Below are 26,372 nucleotides of genomic sequence, written 5' to 3' on the forward strand. Positions count from 1 at the left end.
GCTCCAAATGTTGTAGTCCTTTGTCATGTTGATTTACAGGGGGTGATGCCATCCTACCCCACCCACCCACATGCTGGTCTCACGCTCAAAGAGGGCCTTCCCCTCACCCCATCCCCAAGTGGTCTGGAACCACCTGCCTCTGACCTCGCTTCATCCTCCCAACTCTTCTAGCCCTGACTCGTCCCATGGGTCTCTTGCCTCTGGCTTCATCTCAGCCCTCAGATCCCACCCACTCTATTGTGGGGGGTTGGGGATCCTCTTGGGCCCCCCAGGGAGACCACTCTGCTCACTCAATTCTCCCAAACACCTGGGACTCCACCTGGGTGGAGATACACCTTGGATTGTGTCTTGCCCACCTTCCTCCACTGGGTTCAGAGCTGCAAGGTGCCCACCTGCCATGAACAGACATCAAGATATCACCCTCCCATCCTAGCTTAGAAAAGGTACAGAGAAATGGCACAGCCAGGAGACCAAGGCAGCCTCTTCTCCTGGTGGGTCAGACACAGAAAGAAGCTGGAAAGGACCCCAAGGGCCCATTGAGTCCAAACCCCTTATTTCTTAGAGCAGAGGGCAAGGCCCAGAGAGGAGCAGGGGCTTGCCCTCGCTGAGGTAGAGGATAGCTAACTTAAACCCTGGTCTTCAGACTCCAAGCCCAGTGTTTTTTTCCAGTCACCAAACAGCTTCCGAGGAGGACAGTGAGGGAGACTGGATGGGCAAGTTATGGGAAAGGAGCGTTGGCTGCCCAGGGAGAGCTGAAGGCCCAAGGGAAAGAAGTGCTGGGCCTGATTCTCACACGCAAGCCTGTCCTGCCAGCCCTGTTGGCTGTTTGCCCGGTGAGATGCACTCAGTTCCAGATGCAGCCCTCCAGCTGGAGGAGAAATACTCTCCTGGGAAAGACTGTTTCTCAAAGTTGCTTGGGATGGCTCCTGAGGGCCAGGAGAGCCCGCAGCAAAGGGGTGAAAGGCCCTCCTTCCCTCAGGCTTGGGGGCTTAAGGGGTCCTCTGCTTGACAGCCCTGCCACACATCCACCATCACTGCTGTCACATCCACGAGCTTCTTCCGCTCTTTGCCTCACTCCAAAGGTGGCCCCTGACCTCTCCCCACACTATTGCACTTGCCTCCTTCAAGCCACAAGTTATAAACTATCACCAAGGCTCACGTTGTGTGGGATTTGACGCCAGGCCCGAATTCATTTCACAGCCTGTTTTAGTTTGCTAACTGTCGGAATGCAATATACCAGAAACAGAATGGCTTTTAAAAAGGGGAATTTAATAAGTTGCTAGTTTACAGTTCTAAGGCCAAGAAAATGTCCCAATTAAAACAAGTCTTAGAAATGTCCAATCTAAGGCATCTAGGGAAAGATACCTTGGTTCAAGAAGGCCGAAGAAGTTCACAGTTTCTCTCTCAAGTGGAAGGGCACATGGCGAACACAGTCAGAGTTTCTCTCTCATCTGGAAGGGTACATGGTGAACATGGCGTCATCTGCTAGCTTCTTCTCTCCTGGCTTCTGCTTCCATGAAGCTCCCCGGGAGGCGTTTTCCTTCTTCATCTCCAAAGGTCACTGGCCCATGGACTTTCTGCTTTGTTGTTCTGCAGCATTCTCTGCTCTCTCTGAATCTCTCATTCTCCAAAATGTTTCCTCTTTTATAGGGCTCCAATAAACCAATCAAGACCCACCCAAATAGGTGGAGACATGTCATCACCTGATCCAGCTTAACAACCACCCTTGACTGAATCACACCGTCCAAGGAGATGATCTGGTTACAGTTTCAAACATACAGTATTGAATAGGGATTATTCTACCTTTATGAAATGGGATTTTGATTAAAACATGGTTTTTCTAGGGGGCATACTTCCTTTCAAACCAGCACACAGCCTGACTCCTTCCCCCTCACATACAACCAGCCATTTCCACACCTGGTTTGGTGCCACTAACATTTGCTGGGTACCTCCTGGGCTCGGGGCTGAGTGGACACAGCCCCCACAGGCGGCTCCTCCCGCTCGCGAGGAGCATGGATGTCCCTGCGCCAGAGGCCTACAGAGACCTCAAAGCATCCCTGAGCAGCCCCCAGCCCAGCAGGGTGGGCCAGGCCCGGGTCTCTGCTGGGGAAGCCCAGTCTCTGGGGCTCCACCTGGGGGGGTACGGATCAGCCTGTGGACCTCCCCCTCCCTTCAGGTGCTGACACTGTCACTCTCCCCGCCAGCAGCACCAAAACTCAGACTGGAGACCACATCTGCACTTAAGTAGCTTTTGGGGGGAAACAATAAGCAAATGTTTAGGGATACCCAGCCCTGCGGTGAAGCTGGAGGGCCCAGAGTCCCAACACACCCTTTGGGACTCAATTTCCTCACATTATCCCCATTTTATAGGTGAGGAAGCAGGCCCATGGTGTTCCAGTGACCTCCCCAGGCTCACAAAGCAGTGTAGGGGCAGAGCCAATGCCTTCTTGTGGCCCCAGCCAACTGCTCTCCACAGCCCCATGTCTGCCCACTTCTGTCTTTTACTGCCTCTCCGGGACGTCTGCCCCCTGCCACACAGCCTCCTCCCCAACACCCAGCACCCAGGATCCCGCCTTCTCCATGGCCCCCGCTGTTCCTGTTCCCTGGCAGGAAACTTGCAACAAGGAGGGGGAGGAAGGACCAAGGGCCACAGAGGGAGGGCCTGAGATGCCAGACTCCTTACTGTGTTAAGAATCCCGTGGCCCTGTGAGGACAGCATCTGGCCATGGGGCCTCAGTAAATAGCCAGATCACAGGTAAGCCAGGTCTGAGAGGGTGCCAGGGTCCTAGTTTCCCTCCATGACCCCACACCCCACCTGGGGGGCTCTGAAGGGAACCTGGCAGAAGCTGGAGCCACCCTTGCCTCCAGGGACCCAAGAGAAACTGAAGGAGGGGTGTGTCCTCCTTTGCTACTACTCACACGAGGGTGCCAGGTGAGGGGAGGTTCCACGGGTCGCCAGGGACCCCAACAAGCATCCCTGGACCTCAGCGGGATGGGGGCAGTGGGGAGCAACAGGGTGGCAGACTAGAGACGTTTTCAGTTTCCTCTACCCCTGGCATTGGGTGACCAACAACCGCCCCTCCCACCCCTCCTCCCCTCCCCCTCCCCCTTTGAACTAAGGAAGCTGCAGGCATTCTTGGGTCATGCAGGAGAGAGGACACCTCAGCTCAGCAGAGAAGGAGATGCTGAGCTTCTGGCTGATAGGTACATAGGGTCTCAGATGATGAACTCAAAAAACAAAAAGACGTGAACTTAAGGCAGAGTCCACACTGATTACATGTAGTTCACAATGAATCATGGGCTGACAGAACCAATAGCATAGATGCAATAGATATATTTAGTGATATTCTGCAGAGGCTGGGAATTCCAGTGAGAGTGATGTCAAATTCTTGAGTCCGAGCTCCTCGGGCTGGAACTTCAGGACAGAATGGAGGGTCTTCTCGAAGCAGAATTTCTTCTCTCTGGAGCCTTCAGTTCTTTGCTTTTCAGGCCACCAGTTGGTTGGACGAGGCTCAGCCTCACCATGGAGGCACCTTTACTTGATGTCAACTGACAGAGATGCTAACCCCATCTATGAAATACCTCCAACAAAACCAGGCCAGTGTTTGACCGAAACACTAGACACCATAACCCAGCCTAGGTGACACATAAAATTAACCATCACACCTCCTCTCCGAGACTGCAGCACTCACAGAGCTGGCAAAGCTCCTCAGCAGTCAGGAAAACAAGGTGCACAAAAAGTCTCCCGGTTACAAGGCCCCCCCCTTGCGTTATTCCCGCCTAACCATTACCATCTCCAGCTCCCACCTGATGACCCTGTGGCTCAGCGAGGTCAGGATCGGCCCCTACAGGAAGGCGTGGAGCCATGTTAAATTGCCCTCTGCAGGCCTCACGTTTCTCCAAGGGGCTCATGCCTGGATGACCAGACCAAGGTGTGAAGAATTTACTGCCAAATTATCAGATGAGAGTGCCGCTCAACACTAGGAAAACCATTGTTCAATTGTGGAATCATTAACCAGAAGGACCACTAAATAGTGTGCGCAGTGGATAAATACCTTCCTTTACATAGTTTGTCTGGCTCGAAAACAGTAACCAAATCCATCTCCACCCTAATACAGACAGAAAAGTCACTTCTCAAAGTGGCCTCTGCCTCCCCTCCCTTCATCCTCCAGAACACAATCCCAAAATTGGCATGGGATGGGCGAGGGGAGTTGTCCTTTGCAAGGTGGAGTCGACTAAATAAAGGCAGGGAGGCCAACAGCGTGCACACAAACTCCAGGATCTGCGCGACTGCCACCCTTCTGGGGCCGCCTGCCTGTCTGTGGAGCCCGGGTGGGCAGTTGGCTGTGGTAGCTGTCCTCCAGCTCTGCAGCATTTGGACCACAGCTGAAGGGAAGATGCCAGGCAGGATCTGCATTAATAGCTTGAATCAACCCAATATTGTGGCAGACTTCCACCTACAATGTTTGTTCAGTGGTCCAGGGTTTCTCCTTATTCCTACCCAAATGAACCAAACACACTCGGTCCTAACAGACTGCAGACCTTGTGGGATTCAAGAGGCATGTCTCACCCAGTCCCAACTTCCTTGGTAGACAGCCAGCCCAGGGAAGAGGGCAAAGTGGAATTCTTTGGGAAATGTAGTGAGGCCAAGTCTTGGCCCTTGAATCCAAATGCTCACGGATAAAGAGGTATCAGCTGTCCCACCAGGCCCCATCTACACATCCTCAGTTCCTTCAGAAACCCGCAGAAGTGTTAAGGAATTTAGAATTTGGGGAGTATTAGAAAGGTACTAGATACATATATACATATGATATATGATAGCTCCAGTGTGGTTAAAGGAGGAACCCTTAAATTAAATGCCTTAATATTGCCTTGCCCAGTTCTGGTACTGATCAAAGGCAAAGTCAAGAGAGAGCCTTCTAGTGTCAAACCTCTCCCATCTAAGTGTGCAACCTGGGGAGTGGGTTCCAGGCTGGGACTGGAGGTGTGTCCTTGGGTGCATTCCATGTGAGCCTCACTGCCCCCGACAGTGCAGTGGGGACAATGCCCCTTTACCCATCCTTTCTGTGGCTTTGCCAAAATAACACCCACGTTCTCTGGCTTTTTGAAACCTTTATTCTGACTTCAAGAATAGGTTTCCATCTTGTGTCTCTTCTGCCTAGAGACTCTTCCAGTGGCAAGGAGGTCATCGGACAATGAAGAGGGTGAGGAAATTTTTGAGGATGTGTTTTTAAAGGCATTGGGGGCAGAATGGAATATGCTTGGAAAGGAGAAAACTGTGGCATGAAGGACATGTCCAAAGAAGCGGGGGACTGGGAGGTACCCCTGAAAAGGGGAGAGGGCAGGCAGCTCTGAGGGAGCGAATCCCCCTTTCCAGACCTTCAATTCCCTTCTTGAGCCCCCACCTGTATTACCACTTCTACCTCTCACCTGATACTTTTCAGAGGACTCTGCAGGGCTGATTCTACATTTTTCTCTGTCATTACCCTCAGTCTCAGGGCAGCATATGGTGCCATTGAAACTGCCACCTTCAGGCTCGCCTCCTCAGGGCTTCCTCTCACTCCCATGTTTGAGATGGCCTCTGGGCTTTAGTCTCTCACTTCTTCCATATTGGAGAGTACAGTTCTACACAGGAATTTCTTGATCAGGGTGCCTGGTGGGCAGGACCAGCTACCTAACCTGCAGGGGCTCTTTTACAAAATGAAGCTATCTCCCTGTTTTCTTCTAAGAGTTTTAGCTCTTATATTTAGGTTGTTGGTCCATTTTTGTATATGATGAGGGGTAGGTGTCCAAATTCACTCTTTAGAATGTGAATTTCCAGTTGCCCTAGCACCAAACATTGAAGATATTATTTTTTCCTTATTTAATGGATTTGGTGCCCTTGATGAAAATCAACTGGCCATAGAGGTGTGGGTTTATTTCTGGAGTCCTATATTCCAGTGGTCTATATGTCTATTCTTAAGCCTGTACCAGACCATTTTAATTACTGCAGCTTTGTAGTAAGTTTTGAAATCAGGAAGTGTGAGTCCTACACCTTTGTTCTTTTTCCAGATTGTTTTGACTATGCAGGGCCCTTTGAAATTCCACATGAACTTGAGGATTGATTTTTCTGTGTCTGCAAAAAGGCTTCTGGGATTTTTATAGACATTTCATTGAATTTGTAGAATGGTTTAAGTAGTACTGACTTCTTAATATTAAGTCTTCCAATCCATGAACATGGGATATCTTGCCATTTATTTAGGTAATTAATTTCTTTTAGCAATGTTTTGTAGTTTTCTGTATACAAGTCTTTTACTGCCTTGGTTAAGTTTATTCCTAGGTATTTTATTTTTTTAGATGCTGTGCTGGTTTGAAAGGATTTTTGTACCCTAGAAAAGACGTATTTTAATCCTAATCAATCTTGTGGGAGCAGCCATTTCTTTTAGACCCTATTCAATACTGTAAGTTGGAAACTTGATTAGATTATCTCCATGGCGATGACTCCACCCATTCATTCCACATGGGTCTTGATTGGTTTATTGGAATCCTTTAAAAGGGGAAGCATTTTGGAGAAAAGTTTCAGAATGAGGAGAGCAGCAAAGACATGAGAACTACAGAGTCCACCAGCCATCGATCTTTGGGGATGAAGGAGGATGCCCCAGGGGAGCTTCATGAAGCAAGAGGCCTAGAGAGGAAGCTAGACACATCGCCATGTTTGCCACGTGCCTTTCCAGTTGAGAGAGAAACCCTGAACCTACTCGGCCTTCTGTAACCAAGGTTTCTTCTGTGGATGCCTTAGATTGGATATTTTTACATACTTGCTTTAATCGGAACATTTTTTCAGCAACTTTTTATATGAATACAACAAAACCCATCACTCAACAATGTAAAACCCATTGCTGCAATTAAACTTTCAACCTAGAATTTTTTTTTTTTTTTTTTTTTTTACATGGGCAGGCACCGGGAATCGAACCCAGGTCCTTGGGCATAGCAGGCAAGCACTCTTACCTGCTGAGCCACTGTGGCCTGCCCTCAACCTAGAATTTTATATTCCGTAAAAATACCTTTCAAAACAAAGTTGAGACACCTCCGTCTCCAGGCAGATGGGGGCCTCCCGCGAAGGCGTCTGGGATGTGGGGTTCCCGGTTAGGCACAACTGAGGCACAGTCGGGAAGTGAGCAGCGCCTGCGCGGGCGTAGTCCTGTCTCAGGGCGGAGGATGCGCGCGCAGCGCCGTCCGCCCAAGCGGAAGTTTCCGCGGGGCAACTGAGGAGGGCCCTGCTACGATGGCGTTCAGAGCTCAGTGAATCTGAGGCCCAGACTGTGACCCCACTAAAGGTACTGCCCCTCGGGCCCATCTCTGTGGAGCCTGTTCCCACCAGCAGCAGTTCCTGCTCCCCCACCTCTGTGCTGGTCCTCAGGGAATACCCTCCCCGGGAGCAGCAGCAGGGATGTGGCGACAGTCCCTGGACTGGATGCTTACTTGATTCTTGAAGCCATCTTTATCCAAGAGCATTTGGCACTGGGGAAAACTCCACTTGAAGTGAATTCACTTAAAAGCACACTGGATTTTCTAGACTTTTTGTTGATCTAAGAAATGTAGCAGGTTCTTGGTATATTAGTCTAGGGTAGGCTACTCTGTGCTGCGAGAACAAACAACTCCCCCAATCTCAGTGGCTTAATAAAAACACAAATTTAAAAAAAAAAAAACAAAAAAAAAAACAAAGTTGAAATAAAAACTTTCAACAAAAGCTGACAGAACATACATCAGCTTATCAGCACTGTAAGACTTATTAAAGAAATTATGCAGCCAGAAGGAAAATGATACAGATCAACATGTACAATACACAAGGAATTGAAGAGCACTGGATATGACAAATATGTAGGTAAAAGACGTTTTTCCCCATGATTTAATCACTTAAAAAGATAATTAATTGTTTAAAAGAAAAATACAGTGTAGCATGAGATTAATACATATGTGAAAGAAAATGTATGACAGCAATAGCACAAAGAACAAGAGGAGGAAAATGGAAGTATCCAGTTGTGAGGTTCTTACACTATACATAAAGCGGTATTACTTGAAGGTACACTGTGATACATTAAAATATATTACAGGGGGTGCAAGGGTAGTTCAGTGTTAGAATTCTCACCTGCCATGCTGGAGACCTGAGTTTGACTCCTGGCCCATGCATGTCCCAAACAAACAAGCAAACAAACAAACAAAAAAATTCAACAAATGGCACTGCAATAAGGGGATACTCACATGGAAAAAGAATGAAATGTGACCCCCACCATACAGTATACAAAAATATATATATTATATATATATTGTAGAGTGCATGGGTGTTTTCAGTGGCAGAATGCCTGCCTGCCATGGAAGACTGGGGTTCGATTCCCAGCCCATGCACCCCAAAAATATATTATAAAGCCTATAGCAACTACTAAGAAACAAAACAGGTACAGCTAATAATCCAATAATGAAGAGAAAATGGAATCATAAAAAGTGCTCATTTAAACAACAACAACAAAAATGTGGTATGGGGGGGATACCCCAAAGAACAGATAAATAGAAAACAACTAGAAAGATGGTAAACTTAAGTCCAACCATACACTAAATGTAATTGGTCAAACACTCCAATTAAAATGCAAAGATTTTCAGATTGTATAAAAATGCAAGACCCAACTTTTTGCTGTTTAGAAGAAACTCATTTAAAATATAAAGATACAAATGGGTTAAAAGCAAAAGGATGGAAAAAGATATGCCCTGAAAAGTGAAAAGAAACCTGAAGTGGCTATGGCAGTATCACACAAAGTAGATTTCAAAACAAAGAATACTACCAAGGATAAAGAGAAACATTTAATAATGATAAAAGGGTCAATTCATTAAGAGGTCATAATAATCTTAAATGTTCATGTACCTAACAACAGAGGTTCAAATTTCAAGAAACAAATCTGATAGAAAAGGAGAAACAGGTGTGAGACAGAAAACAAGTAAGGATATAGAAAATTTGAACATTCACGGCTAACTTGACCTGAGCTATAGAACTCATGGAATACTCACCAAGATAGGCCTATGCTGGGCCTTATAACAAGTTTCAGTAAGTTTTGAAAGGTTTAAATTATAAAAAGCATGTTCACTGACAGGAATGGAATTAAACTAGAAATTAGTAACTATGTATGTGGAAAATTCACTAATATTTAGAACTGAAGCTTTCAAAACATATGGCAGCTTTTGAAAGGATCATTCATATTGCTGAGTGGAGAACAGGAGAAAGGTAAGGTCAAAAGGCAGTGAGACCCTTTTAGAGGTGTTTATAGTTGTCCAGATGAGTGATGAGGGTGTCATGGACCAGGGTGGGAGGGAAGGCAATGAGGATTTCTGACTGATTGGATGTTGGGGTGATGGGGTGGAGAATGACACCAATGTGTTTGACTTGTACAAAACTAATGAAGGCTTGAAGTTGCCATTTATTGAGATGGGGAACAGGAAGAGAAAAGTGCGCTTTGAGGGTGAAGATTAGGGGACTTGGACGTGTAAATATTGAGATGCTAGATATCTCCAAAAGTCTGGTGTTCCTGGGAGAGAGAAGGCTAAATGTGCTTTTAGGTTTTATCAGCAAAGATGTTAGATGGAATGTGATCAAAAGAAAGCAGATAGAGAAGGAGTCCAAAATTGAATCTTGAGTTATTCTAAGTTAATAGACGTTGAGAGAATGAAGAGGAACCAAAAGACCAGAGAATCCAGTGACCAAATGAAGAAAGTGAATGAACTAGGGAAATAAAGTATAAATAATGGGATGCTCTGGGGCCCATCTGAGATCTGCAGGTGAGAACAGTTCTGCTTCTTTTTTCAACTACATTTGGCTGTATAGGTGAGTGCACAGCATGTGGGAAGCTGGGTCTTCAGGGACTGGAATTATACAGAGCTGCTTACATGAGAAATACAAAATGGGACTCAGATTATATTGCTGAACACCAATATGTCACTTTATTATTTGGATTTTTTTCCCATTTGTCACATACCTGTCAATGTTTACACAATGAGGAAAATCAACCAGCATTGGAAGCAACTGAACAAATCAGTTGATAATTCTGTACCCTCTTAACACACATCAATTCTTACTTCATAGAATTCAACTCGATCTCACGGCTATTCTGAAAATCAGTATCGAGATTGTCACATTTTTAAATACAGATAGAATTGCCAGAAGTACATAATTATATATACACACATACAGAAAAATACAAGACTAACTGTTTTTCCACAATATTTAATTTATACACTACTGTAACTATGTGCAACTTTTGAAGACAGGTTAAGGGGTACAAGAAACTCTTTAGAGCAAGTAGTTTGGTCCAATATTATCTTAATATAATGGTTATTCACTCCCTCCCTTTTATGTGATGACATACTATGACATACAACACATGCACAATCATTCACTTATGAACAAATGAATAAGACACCACTCAGACTAACATTTGTATACCCAAAGGGTCAACCAACCACACACAACTAATAAGGCTATAATACAGCTATGCAGCATAAATGGTCAACACTGCTGATCCTAAAGTGAGCACCATATATACATCTGAATATAAAAAACCATTGAAAACCAACACATATAGGTTAGTTAAAAGGTGCCATTCCAAGGCTATACATAATCACAGGAAAAACTATTTACATTACTTGGAAAACAGCTGCAACAAAGAGTTTATTGCCAATGCCCTTTATAAACTTCTCTCCTACATTTAATACAGATGTTACGCTCACTATCTATGTGAACCACACATCTTATTTCTGGCCCTTTATAAGATCCCTGCGCAAGAATTTCAAGCAAATATGTTCTATGGCTTCACCCACACATCTATTTTCGTAGCTTTTCAATTACAAATATCACAATGGATATAAAGCTGTAGCTTAAAACATATCTAGCCTAGGTCTAGAAAGTAAATTGTTTTACATATCATTTTTACTTAGTTTAGTAAGTATACTGTGAAGTTCAGAGTTCTGAGTAAACAACATTAATCCTAAAGTTAGCAGAGTTGGTGTGTGGACTTGAAGAAACCATGACCAATATAATGCAGTTCTCTGGTGCTTTGTCCACTCTACAAATGATGTGACCGGATGTGTCCATGCCTGTCATTTCAGAGACTTGACAGGAGGATGGAGTGTGGGAAGGCCTCAGGGGCCCAGCCACAGTTGGGCTGCCACATCCCATCACCAAGGTTGCAAAAGCATTGCTTTTACACCCCCCAGGGCATAGCATGCAAGATAACATCTGGCCCTTTCCAAAATTAGCAATCTGCAATATTCGATGCCCTACAAGGTAAAATGCCACAAATGATGATTATCTGGTCAAAAGTAGTAGTCTTTGTACAGGAATAGTTTAAAGCATAGGTCTTTGATTATTATTTTGGCAGGAAGGCAAAGTGAAAAATGCTTCCAGCAATAACAAAATACAAAGCAGTCTTTGTTTTTCTTTTTTCTCCATGTGTGAATTTTACCCTTTTATGTGTATTTTTTGATCTGCCTATTTTCATAGCTAACTGAACTAAATGATGTAAAATAATGAAAATAAGAGAGAAAACCTAATTATCAAATGTCTAAAAAAAAAAAAAAAGCAAGGTTTATTTCATTTCTGGGGTTTTGACTTAGCCAGCATCTGTGTTTCCTTTGGCCTCCACCCTAGGCCCTCCATAGTCGCCTCTATCTACGTGGTTTTAAAAGAAACCTTGGGGTACGTCCTAAGGGAAGGAATATACACAGAGCATCTTTTTGTTCTGTAAGACAGACATATTCTCTATAAGTAAAAACATCATCGATTCACTTCACATTACAAAATAAGATTGTCTGCTTGTAATTAATTTATCACTACAGGGGAGCTGCCTTACAAATCTAAGTACTTTATCTCACCTATTACAAAAACAAGAAAATCTTTTTCAGTTAAATTTTCAGAGCCCAAACCTTTTTTTTCTTTTTTTCACACTATAGCTTAAGACAAACAGGTGTGGGTATATTGAAAGCATGGTTTTAAGGTTCTTAGTGCAGGCGCTCGCTGCACTGCGTTCTGCACAGGCCTTGTCAGGCTAAGTGGGCGCCCAGGCGCTCACCCCTCACCCAGGCCTGCTGGCGTTGCAACGTTATTGCTTTGGTTCTGTCTCAGACATCACAGAGTGTGCCTCAGAGCACAGGGTTTCCATATCACAGAAGGTCAGGACAGGAATATAGGTTTTTCACAAGGAAACATAAGCATTTTTTCCCTCTCTAGTCAAGTGCATAAACATCAAATTTCTAAGTGCTCCATTTATACTAGGTTCCAAATAGACATTTTAATTTAATCCTGATAATCCACGTTAAAATTATAAAAGTAAAAACTACACAATTGACTTTTCGGCTGGAAAAGAAGTGTCTAGCAGCATGCAAAAACCATGCATTGTCACATCGTCAGGCGAACAAATGAAAATGTAATAAATAATTGCTCCTAATGTCCACTTTAAAAAGTAAAACAGAAGAGGGAACAGTGAAGTGAGCCAGTCTTCACAGCTCTGAGCAGGAGACGTGCTAGTGACCAAGCTGGGCTGCAGTCAAATGACATGGCAGCAGCTGGCCTGGCTGGAGGCACACAGCAGCCCCTCCTTAGGGTTCCGCTGAATGTTCACAGAGATGGTCTTTTCACACAGAGGTAGCTGTAGCACGTTATTTTTCAGGTTCTTGCTCTTTATCCGTTCCAAGTCAGTGGTGGTGTCTGACATGTGGTCAGAGAAAAACTTTATGCTGCCCATTGCAGGGGCCTGCCCCGCGTTCCCTGTGGAGCTGATGCACATTTTCCATGTGGACTTCTCTTGCACTTTCACACTGGAAAATGACAAGCCGTTCTGTGGATCAATAATGTACTTGGTACTCCCATGAAGCTGGGAGCCAAGGCAGAGGCTCATGAGTTTGAGGCTCTCAACAAGCTCACCAGCACTGCGCGAGGCCAGCTGCATGGAGTTGACTGGGCCAGCACAGCGGCGTGTGGTACCCGACGTGTTGTTGGGTTTGCCACTGGAGCTGCTGGAGGGGCTGCCCCCGCCAGCATTGTTCTCACTAGGGCTCGCCTTGTCCGCCCCTCCACTGCCATTGCTTGGCTTGCTCTGGCCCCCGCCATCCCCCTCACTGCCAGGGGGCCCCTCGCTGCTATCCCGGCGATGCCATGAGTAGGTGAACCCGCTATCTTTATCAAGCCGCCGCCGGCTTTCAGAATCATCATCACTGGTCTCTGAACTACTGCAGCTAGAGCCCCGGCCCTGACTTTTCCTCCGGTGGTAGCGTTTGTGAACTGTACCCGGAGAAGCAATGTTCATTTTTAACCTGCTCAGCTTGGGAGGCAGATTCTCATCCATGTCAAACTCATCATCAGATTCCCCTTCCTCAAAGATCTGGTTGAGAACAGGAGCACTCTTCCTAGATGTCAGGCGGTTGGTCACAGATGGTTTCCGGCGCAAAACCACCTGTGTTGAGAGGGACATGGGTTTCTTGTCCTCTTCATCTTCCTCTTCATCTTCTTCCACCCTGAAGAGACACTTTCGCCCACTGGCTGTCGGTTTCAAACTTGTGGGAGGAACCGTGGACAGTGCTGGTCCAGCCAACTCAGGGAGGTCATCCTTCTTCACCGAGTCACACAGGCCTTTGCTCCTGTGGCCATTTAAGACATTGTCAGCAGCACGGGCAGGAGACTGAGGGACAGTTGCATGGGACAGAGGAGTGGCTGTGAGGTCATCCTCAAGATCCTGGGGTACATCGATTTTGGTTGGCCATGACTGCCTGTGTAACAGTAGAAAAAGAAAAGTCATGTAATAATATGCAGATGTTAGCAAAGCACATCATATAAAACTTACCAAGGCAAAATCCACAGATAAAAAAAAAAAAAAGAGCAGCAGCCGTCTTATATACCCATCCAACATCCGGTAAACATCAGCAGGGACACCAGAAGGACAAATGTGGTTTTGAAACATGGTTCAGTCTGTGACTCACTGGCCAAGTAAAAAATTCAGCTTAGTATAAGAAAAGTAAAAGAGGCAAAGTACTAATCTATGGTTTCCATACAAAAGTTTGATACTATAATAAAAATATTTTTAAAAGCAAATTGGGAAGAAAAAAAATCCCTTTTACAACAGCAACTAAAACAATCAACTAACTAGGAATAAATCTAACCAAGCATGTAAAGGACTTGCACATAGAAAACTACAAAACAGCAGCAGCTAAAAGAAATCAAAGAAGAGAGAAGACGTAAATAAACAGGAAGACATTCTGTGTTCATGGGTTGGAAGATGAAATAGAGTCAATTCTACCCAAAGCGATTTATAGATTCAATGCAATCCCAATAAAAATTCCAACAGTTTTCTTTGCAGAAATGGAAAAGTCAATCATCAGATTTATATGTACAGTTAGGGACCCAAAATAACCAAAGCCATCTTCTTGAAGAAAAACAGCGAAATTGGAGGACTCACATTTCCCAATTTAAAAACTTATTATAAAGCCACAGTAATCAAAATAGCATGATACTGCAACAGGGCATATGGACGAATGGAATAGTACTGAGAGTTCAGAAATCAACTATAACATTTATGGCCAACTAATTTTTGACAGCAGGGCAAAGACCAATTGGGAAAGAATGGCCTCTTTAACAAATGATACTGGGAAAACTGGATCTCCATTTGCGAAACAATGAAGGTGGACCCTTACCTAACACTATATAAAAAAACAACTCAAAATGGATTAAAGACCTAAATATAACAGCCAGAACTATAAAACTTCTGGAAAAAAATATAAGGAAGCATCTTCAGGACTTCATGATAGACATCAGTTTCTTAGACTTGACATTTAAAACACGAGCAATAAAAGAAAAAAACAGACAAATGGGACTTCATCAAAATTAAAAACTTTTGTACATCAAAGGATTATCATGCAAGTAAACAGCCTATATAATGGAAGAAAATGTTTGGAAATCACATAATTGATGGGGGGGGTTAATGTCTAGAACATATAGAGAAAGCTTTCAACTCAACAACAAAAAGACAAACTGAAAAATGGACAGGAGACTTGAATAAATATTTCTCCAAAGAAGATACACAAATGGCCAGAAAGTACACAAAAAGATGCTCAACCTCATTAGCCATTAGGGAAATGCAAGTCAAAATCACGAAATATCATTTCACACACACTAAAATGGCTACTATTAAGAAAACAGAAAATTATAAGTGTTGGAGAGGATGTGAAGAAATAAGAATACTCAATTCATTGCTGGTGGGAATGTAAAATAGTACCGCCACTGTGAAAGATAGTTTGGCAGTTCCTCAGAAAGCTAAGTACAGAATTACCATATGAATCAGCTCTGTTAGGTATTTATACCCCAAAACTGAAAGCAGGGACATGAACAGATATTTGCACATTGATGTTCATAGTAGTATTATTCACAACTGCCAAAAGACAGAAGCAACCCAAGCATCCAACCAATGAATGGATAAACAAAATGTGGCATATACATCAATGGAGTGTTATTCAGCCACAAAAAGGAATGAAGTTTGGATACATGTGAAAACATGAACAAACTCTGAGGATATCATGTTGAGCGAAATAAGCCAGACACAGAAGTATGATCTCATTGACATGAAATAATTAGAATAAGCAAACTCAAAGAGTAAGAATCTAGAATATAGGCTACCACAGAATGGGGAGGGTGTAGAGAATAGGGAGATAGGGCTTTAAATGGACAATTTCTATTTGGGGTGATGGTAAAGTTTTGTTAATGCATGGTGGTAATGGTAGCACAACATGGTATGCATAATTAACAACACTGAATTGTACATATGAATGTGGTTAAAAGGGGAAATGTTAGGTTGTATATGTATTAATAGAATACAATTTTTAAAAAAAGTCCAAGGAACTGCACAACACAGTGAACTTAAGTTAAATCATGGATTATGGTTAATAGCATAATTATTAAAATGTGCTTTCATCAATTGTAACAAACGTACCCACACCAAAGTAAATTGTTAAGAACAGGGTGGTATATGGGAATCCTGTATTTTATGCATAATTTTTCTGTAAACCTACAACTTCTCTAAGTTAAAAGGTGGGGGTGGGGTGGCAGAAGCAGGGGCTCATTTCTGGAGCAACCAAATGAGCAGTACATGCTCATGTGAGTCTCATTTAAGCCCTCGGGTTCACCCTGTCAAACCCCACTCATGCCTTGGTTCACCCTAGTCTTAGGATGGCAGATTCAAACACTGTCCTTTCCCTTCTGTATTTCATCCATTTCTCAATAAGGTCCCATTGACCTACATTATTTTTAAATGAATTTACTAACTAAACTCTTTCATGTAGGCTAACTAACTTTCATACCTTTCCCTATTTTAATACAGCAGAAACTTCTAATTATTAATATGGCCACTCAACATTTAGACCCATAGAATCTTAGTATCTGACATTATAGCAGACTAGGTCTTTGAAATGTATGACCTCAGACTCTGCAAACCAGGAAACCTTAAGACATAGAATCCTGAAACATTAGACATGCATAAAATATTAAAATCTTAGGTTGAACCATGTGAATTTGCCATTTGATAGGTGAAAAATGGTTGAAAAATAGTTTATTTCATGTGGTTCAATCTAACAGAAGCTTGGGATTTTAAAATCCAAAGACTGTTAGAATTGTTAGCTCCTAATATTATAGAATTTTAGAACTACAGACTTTTAGGACAGGTGATGGCAAACATTTTCTACAAAGGGCCAGACAGTAAATATTTTCAGCCTTGTGGACCATACAGTTTTGTCACACTTCTGAATTCTGTCATTATAGCATGAAGCAGCCACAGACAATATAATAAATAAACGAAAGGGCATGGCTATGTTCCAAAAAGACATGATTTTCAAAAACAGATGGTAAGCCATTTGACCCAAGGGCCACTTTTTACAGCCTATTTTGGAACCTCCAAAACTGAAAGCGTCCCATCAAACACTGGAATTTGCACTAGAATATTCAGTCATCCAGCAGTTCCAACAGACTCCATTCAAACATGAAGTCACTTTAAAGGCAGTTTTGAGTAGTTAAGACCACTATCTCTCCCCAGACAGCATCTTGCCTCCACAGAAGGAGGGAGGGGACGAAGGAACCTTGAGGGTGGATATTGCTAAAGTGCTGCCTGGCACTGAGGAAGAGCCAAACAGCTGTATCCCAGAGCTGAGTTAAAGTAGTGAGTGGCCATTCGAATCCATGCCAGGCTGCCCCATGAGCCAAGCCCCTCTGTCAAAGGCCAGAACTGACTCTGAGTACCCAGAAGGGCATCATTCATGGACTTGGCAAGAGATGGTGGGCCCCAGCTGTGCCGGGGATTTGATGAGGCTATTCATATGAGAAATGTGTGCAAATGGGCTATAACCTTGAGATGTGGTGAGAATAGAGAGAGTATTCTGCTTACTAGTTGTTTTGCTCCCCTGCTGAGTCAATAAGTGAATAAATGGACCAAAAAAAACAACAACAAAACAACACACAAGGGTTACTGCCAAAGCCAAACCTGAATACCACATGTTTTGTTCCTTAGTTGTTAGATAGCAACCTTTAAAGGTATACTACTGCTAATAAAAATTCACCTGAAATTTCTGTTCCTCCTGATTTTACACGATGGTATAAAAGCCAGGTGTTTACAAAATAAGTAGAAAAATTTTTAACGGATTTAAATGAGAATAATGGAGAAAAAAGTCAGTGCATACTGGTAAACATAAATCTCTTTTTCCCCAACTAAAAAATGCATTTACTAAGCTAAATATAAACAAGCATATTTTTTAAATGCATAACATTTTTATTATTATTTAAATTTTATTTTACTCTCCAATCTGGAGTCACCCAAGAGACAAGAACACAGCTTGGAAGACAAAGAAGACATTTGAAAATGGGGCTCTCTAGTCTCTATTTTGAATAAACACCTTCAAATTCTCAACTATTCTTTCTGCTGTGGAGAATAATAGATGCCAGAATCATTTAAAACAGCCACTTCCACACTGTGGATGTGGACATTTTCCTTTTCACACCAATTCTGTTACTCTGAAATTACAATCCAGTTTTAAAAATGCCAAGGAATTTTACAGCACTGATACAAGTAAATCACATTGTTAAAAACTTCACATCTATTGAATACATATCTAGGCCCAATCTACTTGCTAGATAAGTAAGTCATTCTTATAGCCACAACTTTGTAAGAAAATCATGTCTTATCTTAATGAATGAGAAGCAACACTGCTAACAAGAATTATAAATAAGTCACATAAACAGCCTAACTCACACTGATCAAGTGCTTACTGGAAGCCAGCCTCTGTGTGAGAGCCTCATAGGGACTGATTCATTCAACCCCACAACAATTCTGTAAGGTAGATGCTATTATTATTCACCTTTTACAGAGGAAGAAATCAAAACACAGAGAGGGAAAGTAATCTGCTCAAGGTCACACAAGCTTGAGGGCAGTGATATCTGATGATGGATTGGGTCCCAAGGCTGTTAACCCCCTAGGGGCAGTGGCCCCACCCTGCAGCCTTCTGAAGCCTCTGAATGATTTCCTGCTGAGCTGACAGAAACTATGCGCCCAGGCATCAGTGCCTAAGCGGTTCTTCTAGTCTTTGAGTTGTTGGGCACCAAGTCTCTCCTATGCAGAGGTCAGCTTCCCAGAGAGCTCCACAAAGCCTCCTCTAACAGCAGCCTTGATGACACCATCTTTCCAACCTACGCTGACAAAACCCAACAAGCCCCCAAGAGCCTGAAGTCCAAAGAAACTGTAAAGTCATATAGTTCTAATAATCAACAAAGAAAGAGCAAAAGTTGATCAGTGATCACACTGTATGCAGAATATCTATAACTGTTACATGTAAATTTTCTCAAAATGTTCTGCACTGGTCCCCTTTAGTGGAACATACCTGTTAACAAAAGAATCCAAAGTTGAAGTCAAGAAACAGTATTCCCCGAAATGGTCACAACTGAGCAATTACTAATCGACTATGTGTGACCATGTCCCACTTACAGTAAGTACATCAACCTCTTGCTTTTTCGTCCCAGGATTACCTGACTGCAGGAAAAAGCTGTCCCTGCCTTATCCTCTTCCAATTGTGTGTCCTCTGCTCTCTAGGGCAGGCTGGAGGAAGATTCTCTGCAGTCTGCAGGTAACCCCAACATCAGTACAAGAGTTCCAGATTCGGAACAGACCTAAAAGCCTGTGTCTCTCTTTCAGACATCCACACAAATGTGTGGAGGAAGCCTCACATTTATTCATATTGTTGTAAAGTAAAATTCTACTGTATCTATAATAGAATCAGTTCCAGAATTTAAGAAACCTTAGCTCACCGGATTCACCAAATTCCAACACCACATCACCTCACTGCTGCAGGATTCTGTCTGTGCAAACATTGTTCCTTTGAGTGGAGTCACATTTTACACCCATACTCCTGAAACTAGATACCCCTCCCCACTACATTCTCCAGTGACGCTCCCATGTTCCAGGGCTAGGGCTCTGCCCCTAACCCCAGAATCCACAGATCAACTCTCTACTACCATCCTCTACTCACCCGCTACCTGCAAAGACACCAACAGCCCAGCCGGGGACACCAGCCTTTAGCTAACTACCAATTCCTGTCGCCATTTTCCCTGGGTTACCCTACCCACCTGGCCTCAAAAAAGTGTACCTGTTCTCTGTGGCTGGCTCTTCCTATTAACTCGATCTCTCTTCTGACTAACAATGCCAGTTTAAAAACCAGTCTCCTGACTCAGTCCAAGTTTCTACCACTCTGATCCTAAGGGATACACAGCAACAAAACCAAGTTGGACAGGTTTTGCCAATAAAATGGCAGTAACAATAAAGAGAAGGCAAGTAAGCAGACTTCCCATCTGCGGTTGGGCCCTGTGCCACAGGAAGAAATGACGTCCCACAGCATCTTTACTACAGAATTCTCATGTGGGCAAAAGGAAAACTGTTGGGAAGGCTCTGGTATCCCTTCATAACTACTATTAGCTTCTTAATTTCTATAATATAGTGAATAAACTAAAATTGGTTTAATTAATTTATCTATGTGATCAACTTCATACGAGTCCTGACAAGTTTCACCAAATAGGAAACAGTTCAAATGTGAATATTCTCTTCTCCAAAAGAAAGGTGATAGCTTCAGACCCACTGCACCAATGTGCAGTGAATGGCTCTTCCTCCTTGAGGGATCAGGTCAGAACTGGACCTCTCAACATCAGTCTTCTATTTCATCTCATTTCTAAGAGCTCTTCCCCCACCCCCTAACACCCCACCCCCACCCCACCCCCAGTTATTTAGGCTTAGTCCTCACCCAAAAGCAGACATTATATATTTTGCTTAGTTTTCTTTGCAAAAGAATCCACCCAGGACATGAATGAAGTTACTAAATTCATCTTCCAGTTAGACTTAACTTCTAAACTTCTGATTCTTTGGCAACCCAGGAATGTTTTCTTCTTCTCTGCCACTCCACCCCAGGCAACAAACGACACACAACAAGCTTAATGCAAGTAATTTAAAATCCAAACAGTTTTCTTCCTCTTTTTCAATAATAATAATAATATGCACATAGAGATTTATTGAGAATCAGGAGCATTCTTCTGTATTTAACCACTAAAATTCCGTAGATCACTTTATGCAAGTAAATAAAGATAAATAAATTCTAAATACATTTTACAATGATGGCCTAAAAAAGTAAACTTTTCTATGCTTTGATTTTAAGTAGAAAGCTAATAGGGCCGAAGAAAAGTGTGGAGGTAGAGGTGAGGAGAAGGAGTGGAAGGAGGGGGAGGAACACATTCACTACTAAAGAAGGTAATGGTGGTGAAATATTCCTAACAATGACAGCAAGGAGCCCTGTTCTAAGCACTTACACACATTAACTAATTTTATCCCTCACCACAGCCCCAGAGGCACACAGCATTACTCCCATTTTACAGATCAGGAAACTTAATCAGAGAGGCTAAGTGACCTGCCCAAGGTTAAGTAGTTAATAAATTAACTAGCTGATCTGACTGTTCAGTCTCTGAAATCCCAAGACATCATACTGGGGTGACAGAGAAATGCCATATATATTTTAAAAGGTATTTCAAATAACTGAGGGAAAACCCCAGCATCATTCTTAGAATGACTGAGAAGAGGGGAAGGCATCACCAGTACAAAAAGAACCAACACCCCCACCCCCGACCCCACAAAAGCGAGCCACTCTAATGAGGCTGAGACCATGTTAGTACTCTCTCACACCACAGAGTTAGGAAGTATTAAACAAAAAGTCCACTATTTCAAAATGTTAACTTACTAAAATCAGTGAAGATTATTTTCTCACCTAAACTGGGCTTTGATATTACTAGGACTTGCAGATCTGGTCTGTATTTCTTTCTCTTGCTTTTCTCTCAGGATCCTTTCAGCAAGCAAGAAATAAGTGGCTGTGATGTGATTGTACCTGTTGGTTTCCAGGGCTCTGAGGAAAATGAGGTGAGAGAGTGAACATAAGTCACATTAGGTTTCCTTTTTACAAGAAGTAGAATGATTAGCACACACACATACATACACACACACACATACAAAGTACAAACAAATGAAATTCAATGACTTGGAATCTTTCGAATTATGCAAAAATAAAAACCAGGAAAAAAAATCCTAGTAGTTATTTAGGTCACTTCTGAAATTCTAAAAAACAATTGCATAAAAATAAGTTAGTAAGAAAATTTAAAATGCTATTGGCAGCTGGGTGGATATCAGCTTTAAGATACAAAAGGAAAACGTAATGAAGCTTCCAAAAGTCTGTACAGATTATTTAAAAATTTGGGCGGGCCGCGGTGGCTCAGCGGGCAAAGTGCTTGCCTGCTATGCCGGAGGACCTCGGTTCGATTCCCGGCCCCAGCCCATGTAACAAATACGGAGAAACAGAATACAATAAAACAAGAAAATGTTTAAAGATGTTTCCCTTTCTTCCTTCCTTCCTTCCTTCTATCCTTCCTTCCTTCTCTCTGTCTTTCCTTTAAAAAAAAAAAAAAAAAAAAATTTAATTTGTGTTGAAGTGTTTATTTTTGCTAAACTGGCTTATCTGCTTCTTTTAGAAGTATGAAATGAAGATGAGGCCTGCTACATGAATGTACAAGAAAAAAGCAGTATCAAACAGAAATGTTAGGAAAAGTTTTTATTTGTAGACTCTCATTGCTTTTACTGGTATTTTAGGCACTAAAGAATTAATGTTGTTGAGAGCATGTTATCATCAACCTCTTATTTGAATAAAATCAATGCATTCATTCATCTGTTTAAAAGGTAGCACTGCTAAGTGCTTTGCCTGACCAGGCGCTGTGCTAGCTAGGTGCTCAGAGGCATAAAGCCCAAAACTGCCATGGTCTCTGCCTACACTCCTGCAGCTGGCCTGCTGTGGGATATGCTGGAGAGTGCTACCAAGGATCCCACAAGGCTCAGAAATACTTAACTACTGTCTTCAGAAACCTTCTTAGTGAGCAAAAATATACAATGAACACTTAGAAAAGAAGTCACAATGGAGACCACTTTACAAAATGTATAGAGGGATTAAAGCTAATGGGGGCGGGGCAAGCCAAGATGTGAGATTCCAAAGAGCCCGAGGTGAAATTCAGGGGTCACAATTACTTGTTAGAGTGGTTTCTTCAGCTGAGTAGCATATAAAGCAGTTAGCTTGTGTTTAGGGGACATATTACGGGACAAACATGAATCTTTAAACACAGGAATTGTCCTCAGAATGAAGAGTTGCTCAAAACATGTGGCAGGCAAGAACTGAGACTAGATGAGGAACTGCAAGCTTGGGACTCCCACATCCTGCTTCATCCAGGTGGAATTGTAATTGAATTTATATTAATTAAATAGTTCTATACGACTCTCCACTGTAATTATTTCTTTACACCAAAAACATTAAGAAACCAATTCTGTTGGGAGGTACCAAAAGCCTTTATCTGCTCAAAAATACAGTATAATTTTCTACATATTCCTGAAGTAAGTGTCCCTGGCAAGAGTTGTTAAGTCTCCTGCTCTTCTCTCTTGTTTAGGTCATTTAAGTAGCTGCGGGTCAGTTTGTGAAGACTCATAATGCACTTGGAAACTTAACAGAAATCTCAGTTTCTACAAATTAGGAACCTGGGTTTATTTTTATAAATCTTTCTAGTGTGCTTAAAACACACTAAAGATTAGTGTTCCTTAATTAGGTACCACCATTTCCAAGAATTTGACCCAACAACTGGGATAGTCAGACACAACGCAGAGATCTGTAAGTTCAACCTGCAGCCTCCTCTTCCCCAAAGGTTAGGAACGAGGTCAAACCATTCAGCCATATCAGAGCAGCCCTCTTGATGGGAACCTTTCTCTGGCACGGTGTCCACCTTCTTTCTATCATATCCAACTGTTTCATACAACATGTTAAATAACCTGGATTTTTCCTTTTACAGAAATACATCACATTTTCAAAGACTAGAACACTTACAGAAATTAACTGTCATTAAAACAAAGCAACTGCATCTTTATGCCATATTAAATCCTTGATTTTAAACTTCTTGATTATTAACAATTGGCTTTGGTTTTTAAGAATTTAATTAACAACCTGTGTAATTGGTGGGTTCCAGGTTGCTGCAGCAAGGGCACTAAAGGGCCAGACGGTAAATATTTTAGACTTTATGGGTCATATCGTCTCTTTGTTCTAACTACTCTGCAATTATAGCACAATGCAGATACTGACAATACATAACCTAATGGCTGTGGGCCATTGAAACTTTACTTACAAAAGTGTGCAACTGGCCCCATTTGTCAACCCCTGATTTTCAGGACTCAATGCCCACAGTGCCACCCCATTCTCCCTGTTCACCGTAGGGAGTGGCAGGAGGCAAAAGGATGAAGAGGACACTACTATGGCCAAGGTATGTATGGGGCTAAAAAATAGGATATTCACACCCACCCCCATATGAAGGAGGAAAGGCCACAGCACCCACCAATACCACCCAGCAATAGCTTGCTTCTTGACCAGTATAAAAAACTCACATGGCCAGGCACTAGGACAGGAGCTCTAGAGATAAGATATAACTCCTGCTAATTGGGAACTCAGTGTTCAAAGGCTGTGACAAGTATGAGGGTGAGTGAGAAAGAGGAGGGCCTGTTCCAAGAATCCTAACCCTGTAGCCCATACTGATAAGTACTGACGTACTCGACAATGGCATCTCGATCGGCTATATCCCCAAGCACCATGCGCTGAATGATGCTGTTGTGCTCCTCTTCTGAGAGATTTTTGTATGACACAAGGGGGATGTTATACTTTGTGGCTGGTGAAGGGTCCACTCCCTGAAGCCAAGGATGATTTTCAATCTCTTCTAAAGAGGCCCTTTTCTTGGGATCTCTCTGTAGCATCCGTGTGATCAGGCTGGAAAGAAAATTAAGTCCTTTGTTAAAGCAAACTGCTGGCAGGGATAAGTAAAGGTAGATTATTTTATTAATCAAAGGTATTTCCTGCATTTATATAATCAATTTAATTACTTCCCTAGTGGTGGGGAGAGGGGGAAGGGCAGATGGCAATAACGAAAATTTAGTACCAACAAATTTGAAAAATAAAAATATCACAACCTCCAGAAATATCAATAAGCTAAACACACAAACATAGTTTCCTATAATCTATAATTAACTCTGGGTATCAAAATAACATCTGTCCTTTAATTAACTATTGGCTTAGTGGCATACCAGAACCAGATACAATCAGCAGTAATGACATACAAAATGGAGTGTATGAGACAATATCTCTTTCAAGAAGAATGAAGTTCATCACCCTCCTGAAGAACACAACTAAAATGGCATACAACGTATTTTTAAAAATATATTTTATTTATAGCATTGTTTTTTTTTTTCCTGTGGGGGTGGGGGTCCTCCACGGGGAAAAAAAAAAAAAAGAATGGAAAAAGGAATACTCAGCAGTTAAAAATGGAGTAAAAGCAGGACCCTTAGGAGGTGAATGACAAAGCTGGCCTCAGACCCGATGGTTTCTGCTACAGTTTTGAAAGTTACACAGGGTGCAAGGAACAGGATACAATATGTAGGGCCTAGTGAAGGTAGACAGTCCACTGGAGTCCTTGCAAAAAACTGAAATCTAGGCTTCAGTGTGAGGGTGAATGAGAAAAAATATTCACTGCTCAGAAGGGGTAACGAAGGAAAGTTGCAGGCCTCACCACTGGCTGTAGTGATTGTGTGGCGTGGTAGAACTCCTTCTAAGAACTTCTGACTATAAGCTGGTCCTCACACAAGCTTGTGGCCCGAATTAATGGTAACTATCAGGTCCACAGAGTAAAGAAGTTAATTTAAAGTGGTTTCAAGGCTGGTAGTGCTAGGCAATTAGTGGAGAAGTGAATGCAAATCCTTTTTTGTAGTAATGTGCAAAATGAGGCCTCAAAGAATTCCCCAAATAATATTACAAGGAATATGACCTCACAATCAAAAAGCACAAAAGGGAACAAGGTACCATTAGCAAGACTTAAGAAATATGACATCAAAATTGGAATATGAGCTTTCAGATATTGAAACATTTAGACACAGAATACAGCTGTTAAATATGTTTACGACATAAAGGAGAAGCTTGAAAATTTGATCAAGGAATACATACAAATATACAAAATTATTACGTAGTCCTCATAAAAAAAATAATTAGGGCTCCTAAAAATGAAAAACAGTAATTGTAATTAAGGCTTAATGGACAAAGTAAACAACAAATAAGACATCAAGGAAATAACTCTATATAAGCAGACTAAGATACAAAAAATATTAAAAAGGTTAAAAGACAAGGACAGAGTGAACATATCTGACGTACCTAATAACAGTTTCAGAAGGGAATGAGAAAATGGGAAGGAGACTTCATTTGAAAAGCTAATGGTTAAGAATTTTCTAAATTCACTGAAGAATACAAATGCAGAGCTAGGAACCCTAACATATCCCAAGCTCACTCAACAGAAGATCTTAAAGCTGTCTGAGAAACAATACAGATTCCCTACATAGCAACAGCAAGATGGGCCGCTGACTTTTTCATAGATTCAATGCATGTCAAATAGTGATTAACATCTTCATCAAGCTGAGAGGAAATAACTACCAGCCTAGAATTCTATACCGAAAAAAAATATCTTTCAAGAAGTTATGTGAAATCAACATTTTCAAAGAAAAACTGATTAAGTTTATCAACAGATGCTCACAAAAAAAATTCCAAAGGATGCAATTTTGGTAAAAGAATGTGATCCCCACTGAGAAGTTTGATATGCAAAAGAAGGATGAGGAATAAAGTTCTTACCAAATATTTGGCTAACTTTAAATGATTTTTGACTGTATAAAATGATAATA

General features: G+C 42.2%; 1 protein-coding gene across 6 annotated transcripts in view; it reads right to left on the reverse strand.

The window, feature by feature from the left end:
• Positions 1–9,938: 9,938 nt before the first annotated feature.
• SNRK (SNF related kinase) overlaps positions 9,939–26,372 on the reverse strand; it is a 71,839-nt gene continuing 55,405 nt past the window's right edge. For all 6 annotated transcript variants that reach the window (XM_077129633.1, XM_077129634.1, XM_077129638.1 and 3 more), the window contains 3 exons: positions 24,208–24,420; positions 21,349–21,483; positions 9,939–13,785 (listed from right to left, as the gene is read on the reverse strand). In XM_077129633.1, the coding sequence (XP_076985748.1) occupies positions 12,567–13,785; positions 21,349–21,483; positions 24,208–24,420 (1,567 nt within the window). In that variant the 3' untranslated portion in view covers positions 9,939–12,566. The remainder of the gene's footprint in view (positions 13,786–21,348; positions 21,484–24,207; positions 24,421–26,372) is intronic.

This window comes from Tamandua tetradactyla, chromosome 15 (assembly GCF_023851605.1).
Source record: "Tamandua tetradactyla isolate mTamTet1 chromosome 15, mTamTet1.pri, whole genome shotgun sequence".
NCBI lineage: Eukaryota > Metazoa > Chordata > Mammalia > Pilosa > Myrmecophagidae > Tamandua > Tamandua tetradactyla.